This window comes from Stegostoma tigrinum, chromosome 39, assembly GCF_030684315.1.
Source record: "Stegostoma tigrinum isolate sSteTig4 chromosome 39, sSteTig4.hap1, whole genome shotgun sequence".
Taxonomy (NCBI): domain Eukaryota; kingdom Metazoa; phylum Chordata; class Chondrichthyes; order Orectolobiformes; family Stegostomatidae; genus Stegostoma; species Stegostoma tigrinum.
Window position 1 is genome coordinate 16,891,469 of NC_081392.1, and position 18,186 is coordinate 16,909,654.

Consider the following 18,186-nt stretch of genomic DNA (forward strand, 5'->3'; position numbering starts at 1 on the left):
CTCACCCACTGAACCCTACATCATGAGGCTGAGACAAGTGGCAATAGAGTACTGACAACATAAAGCTGAGATAACAAGTGACAGTGAAGTATTGATGGATGCTGGAAGGAGGGGAGTGTTCACAACCACACCCATTCCAGTCCTCATGGTATGCACATTGTCCAATAAGTGGCAATGGATTGAGACTCTTGCTCCTTCGTTGGCTCAAAGGTTAATGTACGAACCGTAACAGCTGACCTGGCCAAGCTCACGGGGTCAAATTTGCCAATATTATTGGCCAGAGTGGTTCAGTTCCATCATTGGCCACTTCACCTGCTCTCATCCCTTGTCTAAATGGGGTGCAGATTATTGTAGCTAAAAAGGGATTCAAAACAGTTCCATTCATGAAGGAATTTTTTTGCTCTTTACTCTCCACGTGGTGCAAGGTCATTTCAAATGGATATCTCAGCTGAGTGAGACAAAGGCCAGTTGAGAATATCTGAGAATTTTTGAGGGGGGGGGAGAAACAGGAGCTTTACGTAAGGTTTGTGCAGGAAGTAAACTGAGGTGAGCGAGCATATAAAATACACTGATCAAGATGCCAACTTAGTGAGACCAGTGTCACAATAATGTCATCAACATGGAAGTGATGATCCTGCACAGCAGTGTGAGTTGACTGAACCTTCAGATTCCTTCTCCAATTTTCTCTCATTTTCCTGTCCACACTTATAGCCACGAAGTTTGATCCCTGTCCTCTGTTTACCTCACTCAAACTGGCCAACCTCAACAAAGACCATGATTGTGGTGACGAGCAGGTGATCTATATGAGGCTTCGCACTCAAACCCTGTCCTCACCAGACCTGCAGAGGAACAGATTAACCATAGGGCAACCGTCAGGAGCAAGAATCCCCTCCCAGGCCCAGGACTGGGACACTGCACCTGACTGCTAGTCTGGATTCAACATCTTAAAAGTTGTGTGTTGAAAATGTGCTAAGAAGTGCAAAATATGTCATCCTTTGAAGAACAATAATCATGCTGAACCAGAATATTGGAGATCACTTAAAGTGAAATATGAGACATTTTACCTTCTCTACAATGATTTCCCTGGACACACTGACCAGTGAATTAGTGAGCAAATGTCACTCACTGATCTGTGAAAAGGTGAGTCAAACCATGGGTTAGAGCGGTTGCTCTCTAGGAACAGTGCTGGAATAAGGAGGAAAGGAAAGACAAACAGTCTCTTATAAACTTTCAGAGACTGTTACCAGCAGCAATAGTGTATCCAACATGATGACAGTTATTATCTCTGTGGTTAACATCTCTCAGCCTGTGCTGATGAATTACTGACTTGAAGTGACCTGTAATAAATGTCAGAGAGAGGCTGGAAAGCTGTTTTATTTAGGTTCAGGTATTTCTGGCTGGCAGCCAGAAATTGGCTGAATTCAAAATAAACCATCTTCGTGGCAACACCTCCCTTCAAAATCCACTTGAATTCAAAACCAGTTTGAACAAATGGACAGGCCAGTACGGGCTGTCACTCAATAATTAATCAGCTGCAATGATTCACAGCGAGATGTCACATCTTGGAACAACAAGATATTGTTCAGAATCAAAGTGTTGGGAATCAAACTTAAACTCAGTTCAAATTTTATGTATCTTTGCTTTTTACATTCTTCTCTTTTAAAAATCACCTTTCAAAGTGGGTTAACATAAAAGGCTAATGTTTCTCTTCTCATTTAGCAAGTTGCATCTCCAGCCTTACTTAGCAGTTTTCAAATATTTTTACAAAAAGATTTACTAGGACATTATAAAGAGAGGCTAGATAGGCTGGGACATTTTTCTTCAGAGCGTGGGAAGCTGAGAGCTGGCTTTGGGGCTTATAAGATCGTGAGGGGCACAGATAAAGTGAACAGCCAAGGTGTTTACCTCCCAGGGTATGGGAGTCCAAAACTGAAGGCAGAGCTTTAAGGTGAGAGGGGAAAGATTTAAATGGATCTGAAGGACAACTGTTTCATGCAGAGGGCGGTGTGAGTATGGAAGGAGTCGCCTGAGGAAATGGTAGAGGTGGTTACAATAACAACATTTAAAAGACGTTTGGACAGGTACATAGGTAGGAAAGGTTTAGAGGGATATGGTCCAAATGCAAGGAAATAGGATGAGTTTAGTTTAGGAATCCCGGTCAGCATGGACAAGTTGGGACAAAGGGTCTGTTCATGTGCTGTATGACTCTAAGTTATCTCTGCACTCCCCTAACCCAGATGCAAAGACATTTAAATTGTAACTCAACTCTGTAACTTTCCACTATCCTAGGAACCTGCTGCATAAAAAACTGTTACAGAGTTGAACCTATTTGTTGTGCAATGTAGAGAAGGTCTCATGCCCTTGTTACACATAGAGAAGTACTAACAATTCTGTAATTGATATTTAGGATGACCAATATTATTAAAGATAACAGGAACTCTTTAAGAGCAAAAAAATCTAAGAAGCTGTAAATCTAAAATACAGACGATGTTAGGAATTCTTTCTATTTTGCTTCATGGCTACTTTGCCACAGTTTCATATTTTGCTGCGTTCTTTATATCTCCAATTTTCATTTGGCCAGCAACCTTCCAGTCAGTCACACCTCAACTCAACATATTTTGTTTATTGACATTGACATCCCCTTTGGTGTTTCTATCTTTCTTTCTCCAGTTCTAAAGAAAGGTCATCAATTCAAAATGCTGATCCTGTTAGTCTTTTCACAGTTGCTGCCATACAAGTAATTCCAGCATTTCCTGATATTATTTGACACAATTTTTTAATTTCCTGCCCATTAACCCACACAACGTACATCCAAGAAATATACAAGCAGAAGGTTTGATAGCAAGTTCCCAGCCTCTGAGCTAACCCATCCAATGCAGCTGTAACTGGTATCTTTTGGCCTCAGCACTGCAGTGAGGCTGAAAATAAAGGAGTCTCCCACTGGGTTCCTACTGTTGACAGGAGCCAGTGACCCCTGGTGAGGAAATGGGCATGAGCAAAGGTTGTTTAAGCATAAGAATAAGCCTATGTGCCGAGTAAAAGTCTCAGGAATATGTACAATTCATAACAGCACTTCACATCCCTTTTCACCCCGTGACCCTCTGGGGAGACAATAGCCTAGTGGTATTATTGCTGGGCGATTAATCCAGGGATGGTCCAGAGAGGTAATATCAGAAAACACACGACACTAGGTTTATTTGAAATCACAAGCTTTCAGAGCCTCAGTCCTCCTTCAGGTGTTAGTGACAGAGGTAATATCAGACACAGAATTTATAACTAAAAGATCAAAGGTTCACACTATTGATGAGGATGTATTAAACAAACCTAAGATGTTGTTAAATCTTCAATCAGTTAGAAGGTTTAAATTGATTAAGGAGGACTGACGCTCCGAAAACTTGTATTTTCAAATAAACCTGTTGGACTATGACGTCGTGTGATTTCTGACCTTGTCCACTCCAGTCCAACACCAGCACCTCCACACCAGACAGCTAATGTTCTGGGGACCCGGGTTCGAATCCTGCCATGGCCAATGGTGGAATTTGAATTCAGTAAAAAAAAAGTCTAGAATTAGGAATATAACTAAGACTATGAATCCATTGTCGGAACATAACAGTCTGCTTCACCAATGTCCTTTAGGGAAGAAAACTGCCATCATTACCAAAGGGCCCGTTCCTGTATCATACTGCTCCATGTTCCTCAACTACTCATCAAGGCTCCTCCAACAGCACCTTTCAAACCCACCGCTTCAACCTCCCAGAAGGATAAGGGCGGCAGATACATGGGATACCAACAGCTGCAAGTTCCCTTCAAGCCACTCAGCTTCCTGACCATCACTGTTCCTTCAGTGTCACTAGGTTAAAAACCTGGAATTCCTCCCCTCACAGCACTGTGTGTGTCCTTACAACCTAAGGAGCTGTTCAAGAAGGCAGCACACGCTCATGAGGGGTGGAAACAAATGTCAGCCCAGCCAATGGCACCACATCCTCTTAACGAGTAAAGAAACGTTAGGTGGTCTCTGCCATTGTGAAGGTGTCATTAGGTTTACTCTCTACCATTGCGAACTACACCCAACACCTCCATCATTAGGCGAGGAAAGGGAGAGCATCCTGCATTTGCACTAGTCAGCCTGAATTGAGATTCCAAATTAGCGTAAAAACTAAAAGAGCTGTGGATGCTGTAAATCAGGAGCAAAATCAAAATTGCTGGAAAAGCTCAGCAGGTCTGGCAGCATCTGTGAAGACAAAAACAGAGTTAAAGTTTCGGGTCCAGTGACCCAAAATTGGGAACGGGTCTGAGGAAGGGTCACCAGACCTGAAATGTTAACTTTGTTTTTGTCTTCACAGATGCTGCCAGACCTGCTGAGCTTTTCCAGCAACTTTGATTTTGTTCCAAATTAGTATGGCTGGCCACAAGGAGGTCATTCCATTGGCTGTTCAAAGTGCCCCAAATTCAGATCTAAGGGGAGCAAGAACATGGCTTGGAGGACTGAAGAGACCAGCGACAAGAGGGATTCAAAGGAGGCTGAGTTACAGGAAGGAGAAATGACTGGGCGGAGCTGTTTTACCAAGTGATGTGTTCCTGCCTAACATTGAAATATTAGGCCATAAGCTCAGGAAGAAGATAAATAAAGCAGGTGAGTAGCACTTTTCTCCACCTTAAGTACTTCTCTATTCTATCCCTCCTTGTTTATAAGATGGAGGCAAGCTACTTGGCCAGTACAGAACAACACATTACCTGGATATGGAACTCTCTGATGCAATGTCTTTGGGAGTCCTCACAGCTGCTAAATTTCTCTTGGGTTGAGTCACTGTGGAAACAAAAAGGTGGAAACCAAAATCAATCCAATGCTACCACACACACATTAGCACTGATCCAAATCTTACTGCAAGTACCTGTCACTTGTGATAAATGTTTTGAGTTTTACTCAAATACAGAATTGGAACAATGGGTCAGTACACTTCTCTGTTAGTCCTGGAATTTGGGTTCCAATTCATTCCATTCCCAGCATATCAAAGCTGCTTTTCAAGTGACCATAAAGGATCTTTTATAATGTTTTGATGTGGCTTTCAGTGATGAGACTCAAGAACACAAAACAGTGTAGAATCCAATCCATGTAACCACCGGTCTCAAATTCTCTGCATCATCTTTGCATTAAAATTAGGGTTCATTGTGCAATCTCTTACCCATTCCTGAGGATGCCAGAGCTGTGGAACCCTTTCCCTTTCACAATTGTCAGGCTTCCCTCCATTTAACATTTGAAAGTTGCAGTGAAAGACTAAGGGACTGAGACAAACAGGATCACTCTTGCAGCAAGCCAACGCAGGAACGATGGGCCAAACGGCCGCCTTCCAAGTTGCACAATTCTCTTCTTTTAATAATAAATCAGTTTCTTTTTTACGAGTGATGTCATCTCAACTTACTTGTTACTTGGTGAATTTTTTTGCCAATGGTCCCATCAGCCGGGGGTCCTTTGGGCCCAGCAATCCTACAGCATAGAAAGAAGAAAAATATTGTTCATTTGATACACCTCCGAACAATGACTCATGGGGACAAGCTGTGTTAATTTTCTGCAGCTTCCTGGTCTGTAGGTTGTTGGAATGGAGCGTTAAGAGTCTTTGTTTGGTCTGCCCACAATGGACAATAAGACTTTCAGGCATTTCTCTAACTGGTCACTAACAGACTCTACAGTGATTCACAAGGTGCTGAGCTGCATGTGACACTGTCAAGGTAGGACATCAGAAGTAGCCAGAACTGTTTTAGGTTCTGTCAGGAAGGTTTTTATGAAGAGAGTCAATGAAAGCCAATCCCTCAGCTGGAAAAAGAAACAAAAATATCAAACCCTGTACATAATCAAGAGGGTCTTAAATTAACAATGCACTGGCCCCATAAATCTCCTGACACACAAAACAATGACCACTGACAGTTACCTCTGCACCCTGGAAGGAGGAGCAAATACCCCGTATTTTGGAGAGCAGGTGTAGTATCGGACACCAAACACTGAGCCATCGTGCTTCCCAGTCGCCTTGTCCAGCTCAATACCGTACCAATACCCTGCGAGGGAAACAATCGACATGGTGTGAATAACCAATGGAGCTGATCGCCAGCTGTCTAAAGCCCCAGAAAAAAAACAGATAGAACTCAGAAAAATGCCAGAAACACTCAGTGGATCAGGAGAAAGGAGGATTAATGGTTTAAGCCACCCAGGTTGACAGGGCTGTTAAGAAGGCATACAGTGTTTTAACTTTTATTAATAGAGGGATCGAGTTTTGGAACCAAGAGGTTATGCTACAGCTGTACAAAACTCTGGTGCGGCCGCACTTGGAGTATTGCGTACAGTTCTGGACACTATTATAAGAAGGATGTGGAAGCTTTGGAAAGGGTGCAGAGGAGATTTACTAGGATATTGCCTGGTCTGGAGGGAAGGTCTTACGAGGAAAGGCTGAGGGACTTGAGGCTGTTTTCGTTAGAGAGAAGAAGGTTGAGAGGTGACTTAATTGAAACATAAAATAATCAGAGGGTTAGATAGGGTGGATAGGGAGAGCCTTTTTCCTAGGATGGTGACGGCGAGCATGAGGGGCCATAGCTTTAAATTGAGGGGTGAAAGATATAGGACAGATGTCAGAGGTAGTTTCTTTACTCGGAGAGTAGTAAGGGAATGGAACGCTTTGCCTGCAATGGTAGTAGATTCGCCAACTTTAGGTACATTTAAGTCATCATTGGACAAGCATATGGACGTACATGGAATAGTGTAGGTTAGATGGGCTTGAGATTGGTATGACAGGTCGGCACAACATCGAGGGCCGAAGGGGCTGTACTGTGCTGTAATGTTCTATGTTAAGTCTCACGGCCTCTCAGCAGATGAAGAGTTGCCAGAACTAACTGTTCTTCATCCTGGCTCCTTTGTTCTTGATACTTAAGGACAAGATTGGACATTAAACAAGACGTAAATGCCAGTCATGAAGCAATCACTATTCACTTGCGGGGAGCAGGGTGCGGAGGAGGAGGAGGATAATTCCTCTGTGAATGAACTCAAGCAATCCACTATCTCTTTAATGATATCCATATCGTATTAAAGTTTAACTCATGGGACGTGGACATCACTGGCTAGGCCAGCATTTATCGCCCATCCTTAGGTGCCCTCCAGGAAGTGATGTTGAGTTTATTCTCGTGCCAGTAGGTGACCCAGCTCATTGAGGTCTTGCCCTTTGGGCAGGGATAGCTCTCTATTGTATGAATAGCTGCCTCGCATGAGGATGGAAACTGGCACCAAACTCTTTAAAGTTTTGGAGATTGCAGCATTATGAAAGGGGAAAACCACTTCCTGCTCTGACCAGAGGGTCCGTCGTACTTAACAAGGTATGGTTTTCTGCATGATAACAACTAGTAACAAGTTAGTTTGATGTAATAGACATTGTAGGACATTGTGACAGATTTTGGGGATTCTTATGGCAGCACTCCTATCGCTCAGACAGGAAACCCAGACTCCAGTTGCTCCAGAGGTGTGTAATACCATCTTGAACAGGATGATTAGAAAGTATCTGCAGGGACTTTGAGAAGGATCAGAGGTTTAGATTCCCTACAGTGTGGAACAGGCCCTTCAGCCCAACAAGTCCACACCGCCCCTTGGAGCATCCCACCCAGACCCCCTATAACCCACACACCCCTGAACACTAAGGGAAATTTAGCATGGCCGATCCACCTAGGCTGCACATCTTTGGACTGTGGGAGGAAACCGGAGCACCCGGAGGAAACCCACGCAGACACAGGGAGAATGTGCAAACTCCACACAGGCAGTTACCCGAGGCTGGAATCGAACCTGGGTCCCTGGCGCTGTGAGGCTGCAGTGCTAACCACTGAGCCACCGTGCCGCCCTCAGTTCTTCAAGAACCCAGGCTGTTCTATCATCAAGACCACACGATGACACCATCATAGTCGGTGGAGCTTATGACACTCCTCATCGTTGTCTAGAGGTCTGAAAGGGTGAACAGTTCTGAACTGGACTAGAAATCCAAAGGGAGCACTAATACCCTGCAGATGTGGTTTCAACTCAACCGGTTTATACATTTAAATTCAATTAATTAAATAAAACTTAAATGAAAAGCAAGTATCAGTTCTTGCGAACGTGAACTTGATTTTAAAAAAAGCAATCGATATGTAGGATAAGAAACCTTATTTAGTGGGTGGGGTTGCTTGCCTGAATTCACATCTCCGATTCATTTAGTGATTACAGAACAGACGACTCAGTGTCTCCAGGACGAGGATAGTTAGTACTCTATCCACTCCTTGGCAACATTCCAAGGCAACACAGTTGCATGATCGAGTTCTAATTATTAATGTCTGGTAGGGACCATGGTACCACAATGTAACATCATTAACTAATTCCTGGGTTAAAGGCCTTAACAGATTTTATTCATTCACAGGACGTGGCCATCATTGGTGAGACCAGTATTTATTGCCAACCCTAACTGACCAGAGGACAGTTAAAAGTTGGCCACATTGCCGTGGGTCTGGTGTGACATGTAGGTCAGACCGGGTAAGGATGGCAGATTAGTGCCTTAGTGAATCAGACAGGTTTTTACAACAATCAACACCATCAAACTAGCTTTTTACTGAATTCCAGTTTCACCATCTGCCATGGTGGGATTTGAATGCACATCCTCAGAATATTAGCCTGGGGCTCTCGAATACTAGCGCAGTTACAATACCACTACAACACTGTCTCACCTAGAAGCAAGTAAGTTGGAACAGGTTGGGGCTTTACCTAATGGAGTAACTGATAAGTTTATAAGTGATCTTATTGAAACTTACAAAGATTCTGAAGGGAGTGGACACAGTGCAAGCTGATGTTTTGTACAAGGGAGGTTAGAACAAGCACGCAGTTTAAGAATAAGATGGATATCAGGAGAAATTGTTTCTCACAAAGTCATGAGTCTGTGGAATTCTCCAACTGTGGAGGTGCTGCCACTGAATTTATCCAAGGCTGATTTTGACAGATTTCTAATCAATAAGGGAGAAAAGTATTACAGGACTCGTACTGGAAAATGGAGTGACACCACATTCAGATCAATGGTCTTACTGAATGATGGAACAGGCTCAAAGGACCAGATGCCCTACTTGTGCTCCTAAGTCCTATGGTCCCATGAGTGAAAGCCCACAATTCACTCTAAATATCTCTTAATGACTTCACTCACCTGGAGCAAAATCCGTTTTACCATAGTACCGAATTGTTCCTGGTTTCTGACCCGCAACCAACACTTGGTCTCCAATCTCAATCTTCGCACCTTCTCGATCAAGGCTTCCCACAGACAGGGACTTCCTTCTCATGGCTGAGAAGAACGGGGTTGGGGGGAGGGTGGGCAAGACAGAGCGAGAGCGAGAGAGCGAAAAAGAGAGAGAGAGAGAGAGAGATGGATAAACACCACGTTGGCTATGGCCAATTATCTGTCATTGTGATAGGAGCCAAACCTTTGGAACCAGAAATCTAAGAAAAATATACCACAACAGGGTACTGGTGTGTGATTAACGGGTGAGGAGACACTTACACAGACAGCGTCTGCACATAATTACAATCAAAAGTCGCTGGAATAATTGTCAATTGGTTGACAGGCTTAAAAATTGAGTGAGACAATGATTTTATTCAGCTCCCTATCTTGACTAGGACATAATGATTTAATTATAGTTGGGGACTTAGAAAAACTCTAGGTAATCAGTAAGAGATAAAGTGTGTGATATATAACAGTTTATTTTACATCTTGGATTTGAACTGGTGAATTATTTTGGTCCGTGTGTATGAGGGTGTTTAATTGTTCATTTGTTAGCCTTTCTAAATCTGTTTTTTTTTCTAAAACCAATGAGACTGAGATGGGTCCTGGAGTGATAATGGGAATTTGTTTGTATTGTGAGAGTTTTATGATCAGAGGAAGCACACATTGACAATGTTAGCCTGCTTTCGGTTTAGAAGAAACAAGCTTTGTTGGCCTGGAAGAATCTCATAGTTGGGAAGCTTTCTTTTGTTTCAATTTGCAGACATCCTGTCCAAGGTTAGATATAAAAACAGTTTCTCCTAGAGAAAGGAGCTCGATCGAAACAGGAAATAGCTTTCCTCAGTGTAAGGGTTTTCATTTGAAATCAGAAGTGTTTGGTTAGAACACTGAAAGAGTAATTTGAAGCTGAGAAAGTCTGAGCTCAATTATACTAATGACCAGGGAAGACACCAAATAGAAAAATCTTGTAATTTGTATTATATGTAAATGGGCAGTTTATTCTACATTTTCTTTGTGAAATAAACTTCAATTCAAAACCAAATCTGCTGCATTGCATTTCAATGAAAGACCACCTTAGTAAATGAAAACAAAAACAGAATATGATCGATCAAGCAATATTTCTGCTGTGATCTGACTTGTCCAGCAATAACATGAGCCAGGATCATAGCAGAAGGAAAACTTGAGGTCATCCTTTTAGGATAGAGATGAAGAAAGTTTCTTTTTCCTCTCTGAGGGTTGTGCGAGTTTGGAACTGTCTGCTGTGGAGGCAGGGTCATTGCATATTTCGAACGCGGAGATAGACTGATCTTGCTGAACGTTAATCCATATTATCAGGGCTGAGATGAGAATGTGGAATTCATGATATAAACCGATCAGTCACAATCTCATTGAATGGTGGAGCAGCCTTGAGGGACAGAATGGCCTACCCCTGCTCCTAATTTGCTTGTTTGAATGCAATGGGGTTTAAATTCCGTTATTAAGTGGATGATAGCTGTAATAATTTCACACAAAGAATATTCACTCAAACATGCTTTTGGATTTAAACTTAACCATACATTAATAGAACATTATCACATACATCTTGCCTGTCAAGAGGCAACCTTACACCACAGCATGTGAACCCTTGATAAAAATCAATGCTTTATAACCACCCATACATTCCATTATATTATACAGGCTATGACTCCACTTCATCTCATTCGGTCATTGATCTTTTCACTAATGTTAACAAACCGCAAAATACATTGAAATGGAGCGTCTGAATGTTTGAACACTCCGCTGAATGTCGACCACTCTCTGTCCACTCATTGCAACTTTTCAACATACTTTGGTAAGCAATGAATTGGAGACTTTGAATGATGCCGGGTCCTCCTGCCAAGGCCTATTTTCCAGCAACGGAATCCCACCGGCTTTCACAAACCATGGTCATGAAATGTCTAAGCCTAAATTAATCTACAGAGTAGGATAACAGACAATGCTGTTGGAACTTGGCAAAGTTCCCATTCTGGTCCAGTTATGTCTCGAAGGGTCACTGCACTCCCTCGAGTTCACACTCCCAATGCAGTACTAAGAGACTGCTGCGTTGCCACAGGTGCTGTCCCTTAGCTGACTCCTTAAACTTCTGCCCAAAGGTACTAACCAAGGAAACGTTATTGTTCCGAACAGAAAGCCATCCTCAAGCAAAGAATAATTATGCTACCAAGTTACTATTACTTGTTGGTCATTGTTATCAATGAGGGCGACAGCCCCCAGCATTGAAGGGGAGGGGAGCTCTCTGGGGTCGTGGTCAAAATTCGCATAACAAAACAAGCAAAGAGAAGCAAAGTACTACAAGATGCTGGTAGTCTGAAATAAATGGCAAAAAATTCTGGAGAAACTCAGCAGGTCTGGCAGCATCTATGGAGAAAGAAGAGTTCAGATATCAGAGTTCCATCGTTATCTCTGCCTTTTCCCTGCATTTACTGTTTTCATAACCAAAAAATAAAACAGGCTAGCTAATCTTTTACCTTACTGCCATTCGTGGGATTCACTAGAGTACAAACTGGCTGATGTGATTAACTACATTAATAGCAGCCCGTGCATGTGCAAACTGCATCGAGCTAATATACCAAGGGTGAACACCGTATAAATATTCAACAAACTGCAGGAACTCCAATTAGAGACAAAGGTACCTTTCTTATCTTTCTTCATCTTCCCAGTCATTCGAGAGAAATCCATTCTGGGTGTTTTAGGTGTCGAGGTTACAGAAGATGGGGTCTGATCGAGAACTTTACTGATTTTAGACACTGGAGAAAAATAACCTGGAAAACAAAAGAATAAACAAAAACACAACAGCCAGGTTAGCCCGACATTGATAGTGGGGGAAAAATGTAGAGTCAATTATGAAAGATTTAATAGCTGAGCACTAGGCGAACAGTGACAGGACTGGTCACAGTCAGCTTGGATTTATAAAAGGGAAATCATGTTGACCAATCTATTAGAATTTCTTAAGGATGTAACTAGTAGAGTTGAGAAGGGGCAGCCAGTAAATGCAGTTTATTTGGACTTTCAGAAGGCTTTCAGTAAGATCCCACAAAAAGATTTGAGAGTAAAATTAAGCACATGGGACTGGGGGATGTGTATTGACATGGATATAGAATTGACTGGCAAGCAAGAAAATAAACAGTAGGAATGCACATGCTCATTTTCTGAATGGCAGGCAGTGACTAGTGGGGTACCGCAAGGATCAGTGCATGGAACCTAGCTATTCACAATATGTATTAATGATTTAGATGCAGAAACTAAATGTAATTTCTCCAAATTTGCAGATGCTACACAGCCGGGCGGAAGGGTGAGCTGTGGGGAGAATGCAGAGATGATTCAGTGTGATTTAGACAACTTGACTGAGTGAGCAAATGCATAGCAGGATGAAGTACAATGTGGATAAATGTGAGGTTATCCACTTTGGTAGCATAAACAGGGAGGCAGACTGGGAGTAGGGAGGTGCAACAAGACCTGGACACCATTATACACTTATCATTTGAAGTAGGCATGCAGGTACCGCAAACTGCGAGGAAGACAAATGGAATGTTGGCTTTCATAGCAAGAGGATTCAAATACAGGCACAGGAATATTTTGTTGCTACTATACAGGGCTTTGGTTATCCCTCATTTAGAGTATTGTGTGCAGTTTTGGTCTCCTTATCTCAAGAAAAATGTTCTGGCGGTGGAGGGAATGCATAGAAGATTTCCATGACTTTTTGCTGGCATGGCAAGAACAATGTCTGCAAAGAGGCTGGTTTGTTCAGGAATGTATTCATTGGAGTTTAGAAGAATGAGGGCAGATCACTTAGAAACCTAATTATAAAATCGTAACAGGACCAATCTTTCAGCTGCAGGACAACCTCAGTGAACAAGTTCTTCTCACCATGTTTCGGAGGGCAAATGAAATAGCTTATCCCTCCAACGCTGCCATCATTCTTCCCTTCGGGCTCATCTAGCTCGACGCCAACCCACTGTCCACTGGCAAACTCAGTGGTGCCACAGAATCGCAGCGTTCCAACCTGGAACAAGTGGAGAAACAAATCAAAGGTTTCGGTCTCCCAGGATTCACACAGCTTGAGGTGACAGAGTAACACCAGATAGATGACAAACTCACCATAACCTGACTAGAAATCCTCTCCCTTTTTGAGCAATGAAATTCTGGCATCCAACCCCCACCCTGGAATTTGAGCATGTGACCCCTGTGTGGAGCTGTGATCACTACAAGATTAAAATTCCTCCCTTGGCCAAAATCCCAGATTATCCAATCAGTGGCCTTGAGGAACCCTGCCGTGCTCAAAATGGCTTCTGTACCTGTGATGCACAGAAAAATGATCCACAAACATCTGCGAGGTACTTGAGGATGCTCTACAAAGATGGGTCAAACTCAAGATCTTCTTACCTCTCTAAGGCTTAACCAGTTCATTCATTTTAGATATTATCTAATTAACCCGTTCTGAGATTTTATTACACACCTCTGGAGCAGGTGGGAGCTTTCTTTATTATTCATTGGATGAAGGTGTCGCTGACCAGGCAGCATTTATTGCCCTTCCCTAATTGCCCACAGGGCAGTTAAGAGACCACCGTATTGCTGAGAGTCTGGAGTCATATGTAGACTAGACCAGGTAAGAAATGGCAGCTTCTTTCCCTAAAGGGCATTTTTCCTCACAGTTTACAATGGATTTGTGATCATCATTAGGCTCTTAATTTTAGACTTCTTTTTCCTCTTTTTTTCATTGAATTCAAATTCCACCACCTGCAGTAGCTGGATTCAAACTGAGGTCCCCAGGATATTCCCCGAGTCTTGGATTAGAAGTTGAGCAATAATACCACTAAGCCATCACCTCCCCTCTTGAACATGGAGGTCCTAGTCCTGAGGTATGAACACTACCAATGCACCACATGACACCTTTGTTCACTTTAGTATACAATTACACACAGCCAGTTGACCTCCTCCCTGCTCTCTGGATCATGGGCCTCAGCTCCATAGCTCGGCTTCTCAGCATAAAAGCCATTCCTGATCCATCATACTGTTATGAACCAAACCAGATCCCCTCAAAATACTTCAAGAATGTAGCCTAGACTGTAACCTTTTCTAATCCCAACAGTGCAGTTACAAATACAAAGAAAGAGAAACTTAGAATAACTAAAGAGAAACTTCATCGGAAAACTTAACGGAATATTAGATACTGTGCCTATTACTAACTAACTGTTCCAAAATAGTAACATCCCATAAACACACCCCTTGGTAAAAAGGCAAATTTAGACACATATTCTCACACTTAGTTCTCCAATCCAGAAGGGAAAAAAATCAAGAGAAAATTCAGAGACAGTAGCGGCCAGGAAACATTCACTGAAGCTTCTAATTCTGTCAATAACTTCTGATGCTACAGAAAAAACCAAAACCCAGAAACACTGATCTGAGAGAGCTGGCAACCCCCATTCAGGCTGCATTAAAAAAAACCTAAGGCCTTCCGGACAGTTTACGTTACCACAGACTGCTTTCCGCCTTGGCCTTACAACCACTCTTCAAAATAAAAAGACCAGAACAAAATAAACTTTGAAGGCCACTGGATCATCATGGGACTCCAAACCCGCAAAGTCAACATTGGACAGCTGTGGTTACAAGGAGTGTCGGCCCACTACAAAATACCTCATTACCTTATCTGTATCTACGACAACGCGGTCCCCTAGTTTGAGACCCAGTGAAGTGAGCATCAGGTTGCCTGGGATGTTGTCATAGTTTGGCAAGGTGACCTTGGGAAGGTTACAGCTCAGAGGTACTGCATCGAGCAGCAGCTGCTTTAGTTCCTTAGCAACCATCGCTGCCTCAGCTTTGTCCAGAGTCATATCCATCGGATCTGGGACCACATCCGCGGGTACTTGTCCTTTTCGATTCTGTTCAGTGAGAAAAGAACGAGAAGTCTAAACAGTCAGAAATGTAGAGAGGCAGCAGTGCAAGGATTGGAGAAGCAGCTCAAACAAAAACACTAGAACAGTGTAATACTGAGCCAAGGAGCACATTTTTCACCTTCATAGGATGTGGACAATGCTGGCTAGGCTAACCTTTACTGTCCATCCCCCTAATCAAGAAGGTAGTAGTAATGCAGTACAGGTACACTCAGAGCTACCCCTCCCCCTGTAAGCCATTTGCAGGGTAGTTAAGAGTTAACCACATTGCTGTAGGTCTGGCATCACATATAGTCCAGACTGAGTAAGGTTGGCAGATTTCCTGTCCTGAAGGAAGCTAAAGAACCATATAGGCTTTTAAGGAGAATCTGATCATTTTAGTGATGGGATTTCATTTAACATTTACGAATTAGCATCACAGAATCCCTACAGTGTGGAAAGCAGGCCAGACCCAGACCCATCCCTTTCCCTTTGCCTGTAACCATCGATTTACCTTGGCTAACCCACCTAACTTGCTCATCCCTGGTCAGTATGGGGTAATTTAGCATGGCCTATCCACCTAGCACATCTTTTGCACTGTGGGAGGAAACCCTCACAGTCATGGGGAGGATGTGCAAACTCCACACAGACTGTTGCCCGAGCGTGGAATCGAACCCAGTGCAGTGAGGCAGCAGTTCTAACCACTGGGCCACTGTGCCACCCTAATTCCTTGGATTGGAATTCCTCCAACAGACATGGTGGGATTTGAACTTGTGTTTGTCAGGACACTAACTGTGCTTTACTAGCCCAGCAACAATGCACTATGTTACAGTTCCTCTGATTGTTTCAAGCTGCTTTTACATTGGATTTGCTGAGTGTGGGTGGTCAAGGTTCTGTATATGAAGTAGGTTCAACCCAACCCCACATCTTGTCCGAGCCTCATGAACTTGGTCATCAACGGTATGTGCCAGCAGACTGCAGGGGAGGCTTCCCATCTGACCCATGTCCACCAGTGCAACACCATCATCTCCCAAGAGATCCAAACCACTGTGTGCCTGCTGCTGCCCAGGAAGCTGGGCAAATATGCCATGTCCAATGGCACAAAGGCAATGAGCCAGTTCACCAGGTCCATATGAAACACTATATTGTACTGAAAATACAAGCAATGGGCTTGTTGGAGCTTGGCTCTGTTCTACCTTAGCAAAACCTGCAGATTCACAGGAGATTTTGCAGAAGGAGTTCTGCAAAAGGGTGGCTGAGCCAAAACATTAACTCTGTTTCTGTCTCCACAGAAGCTGCCAGACCCACTGAATTTCTCCAACAATTTCTGTTTCGCTGCAGATTTACTCCTGTATGTAGGCAGCCTCTGACCTAATGGCAACAAATCTAACATAAAAAGCCAGGGAAACAGAGGAGGGTATTGCAACAGGATTTCCTGGGTAAACAAAAAAAAATTGGGTGGAGTGGAAAAAAATTCCAGAATTCCCACTGCTTGACATAATCCCCCAACTGTGGGCTGTTTGGAAGCTAGATAAGAGGATCTGACAGGTAGAGTGACCTGAACAAAAGTCAGTTGGTGAAGTGTAAGACAGCAGTCCCCCGTTATTGGGTAGCCCCTGGGCCTTCAGGAAGGCAGGAATAGACGGAATGTCAGAATTGAGCAAAGAGCTCTCCGCTTACCCTGACTGCTGGATTAGCCCCATGCTCAAGGAGACACTTCACAGCTCCCAGGCAGAGGTTTGAAGCTGCAATGTGCAGGGCTGTGCCGTGGTTGAAGTCACTGCAGGTGGAATTCAGCACTGTGGAAACACGGGACACAACAGACTTTCAGCAAACAGACCCCAGGTCCAGTGATCAAATGTTGCAAAAATAAAGACAGGAAATTGAAAGTTTCCACTTTTAGAGCACCAGTCACATCTCAAATAGCCGAGCACCTAGCAAGGAGGCATTAAAGAAATATTGTACACCATATAATAGTCATAAAGTGCGGAAACAGGCCCTTTGATCCAACCAGTCCATGCTGACTATAATCCCAAACTAAACTAGTCCCACCTGCCTGCGCTTGGCCCATATCCCTCCAAACACTTCTTATTGATGAACTTATCCAAACATCTTTTGTAATTGTACCCACATCCACCATTTTCTCAAAGTTCATTTCAAACACGAACCACTCTGCGTAAAAAAAATTCCCTCAAGTCCTTTTTAAATTGTTCTCCTCTCACCTTAAAAATATTCCCCATAAATTTGAAAACCCCCACCCTAGGGAAAAGACACCTGCCATATCTATGCCCCCAATGATTTTATACAATAAAGGTGACCCTCAACGTCCCATGCTCTAGTGAAAAAAGTCCCAGCCTATCCAGCCTCTCATTACAACTCAAGCCCTCCAATCCCAGAAATATCCTGGTAAATCTCTTCTGAACCTTCTTCATAATAATACCCTTCCTATAAGAGGGTGACCAGAACCAGAAACAGTACTAGAAGAGGTCTCATCAACGTCCTATACAGCCTCAACATGATGTCCCAATTTCTAAACTCAAGGGTCTGAGTTAGAATACTAAATATCTTCACTACCCTGCCTTCATGTGACACAAACTTCAGAGAATTCTGTACCTGAACCCCTAGGTGTCTCTGTTCTGCGACACAACCCAAGGCCCTATTTTTAATTGTATAACAATTATATAACTCTCAAAGAAGTGCACCAGAAACTAGGACACAGTGTGAGGGCATTTATTTGCTGACTGTGGTTTCAAAGAGCCAAAACAGACAAGAACCCCGAATAACCTCCTTCTGCGCATTACGTTTCTGTTATTCTATAAAAACACAGCCCTGGTTTTGGACTGACAAAGATTTGGGGCTTTCAGTTTCAAACCCCATCAGTAACGACTAAATAACCACCATCCACAGAGTCTGCCGAGGTGTTGCAATGCCCCGTGACCAGAGAGAGGAAGATTGACCCGGAATTCCAGGCTTGCCATCTCCTGAACGCTGAAGCGGTTAGACTGTTGGGAATC

The 18,186-nt window shown here is 43.2% G+C and overlaps 1 protein-coding gene across 6 annotated transcripts in view; it reads right to left on the minus strand.

The window, feature by feature from the left end:
* The window catches only part of clip3 (CAP-GLY domain containing linker protein 3), a 59,914-nt gene that overhangs the window by 10,949 nt on the left and 30,779 nt on the right, over positions 1–18,186 (minus strand). For all 6 annotated transcript variants that reach the window (XM_048522505.2, XM_048522502.2, XM_048522500.2 and 3 more), the window contains 8 exons: positions 16,853–16,971; positions 14,945–15,181; positions 13,170–13,305; positions 11,936–12,064; positions 9,192–9,326; positions 5,928–6,051; positions 5,421–5,485; positions 4,735–4,807 (listed from right to left, as the gene is read on the minus strand). In XM_048522505.2, the coding sequence (XP_048378462.1) occupies positions 4,735–4,807; positions 5,421–5,485; positions 5,928–6,051; positions 9,192–9,326; positions 11,936–12,064; positions 13,170–13,305; positions 14,945–15,181; positions 16,853–16,971 (1,018 nt within the window). The remainder of the gene's footprint in view (positions 1–4,734; positions 4,808–5,420; positions 5,486–5,927; positions 6,052–9,191; positions 9,327–11,935; positions 12,065–13,169; positions 13,306–14,944; positions 15,182–16,852; positions 16,972–18,186) is intronic.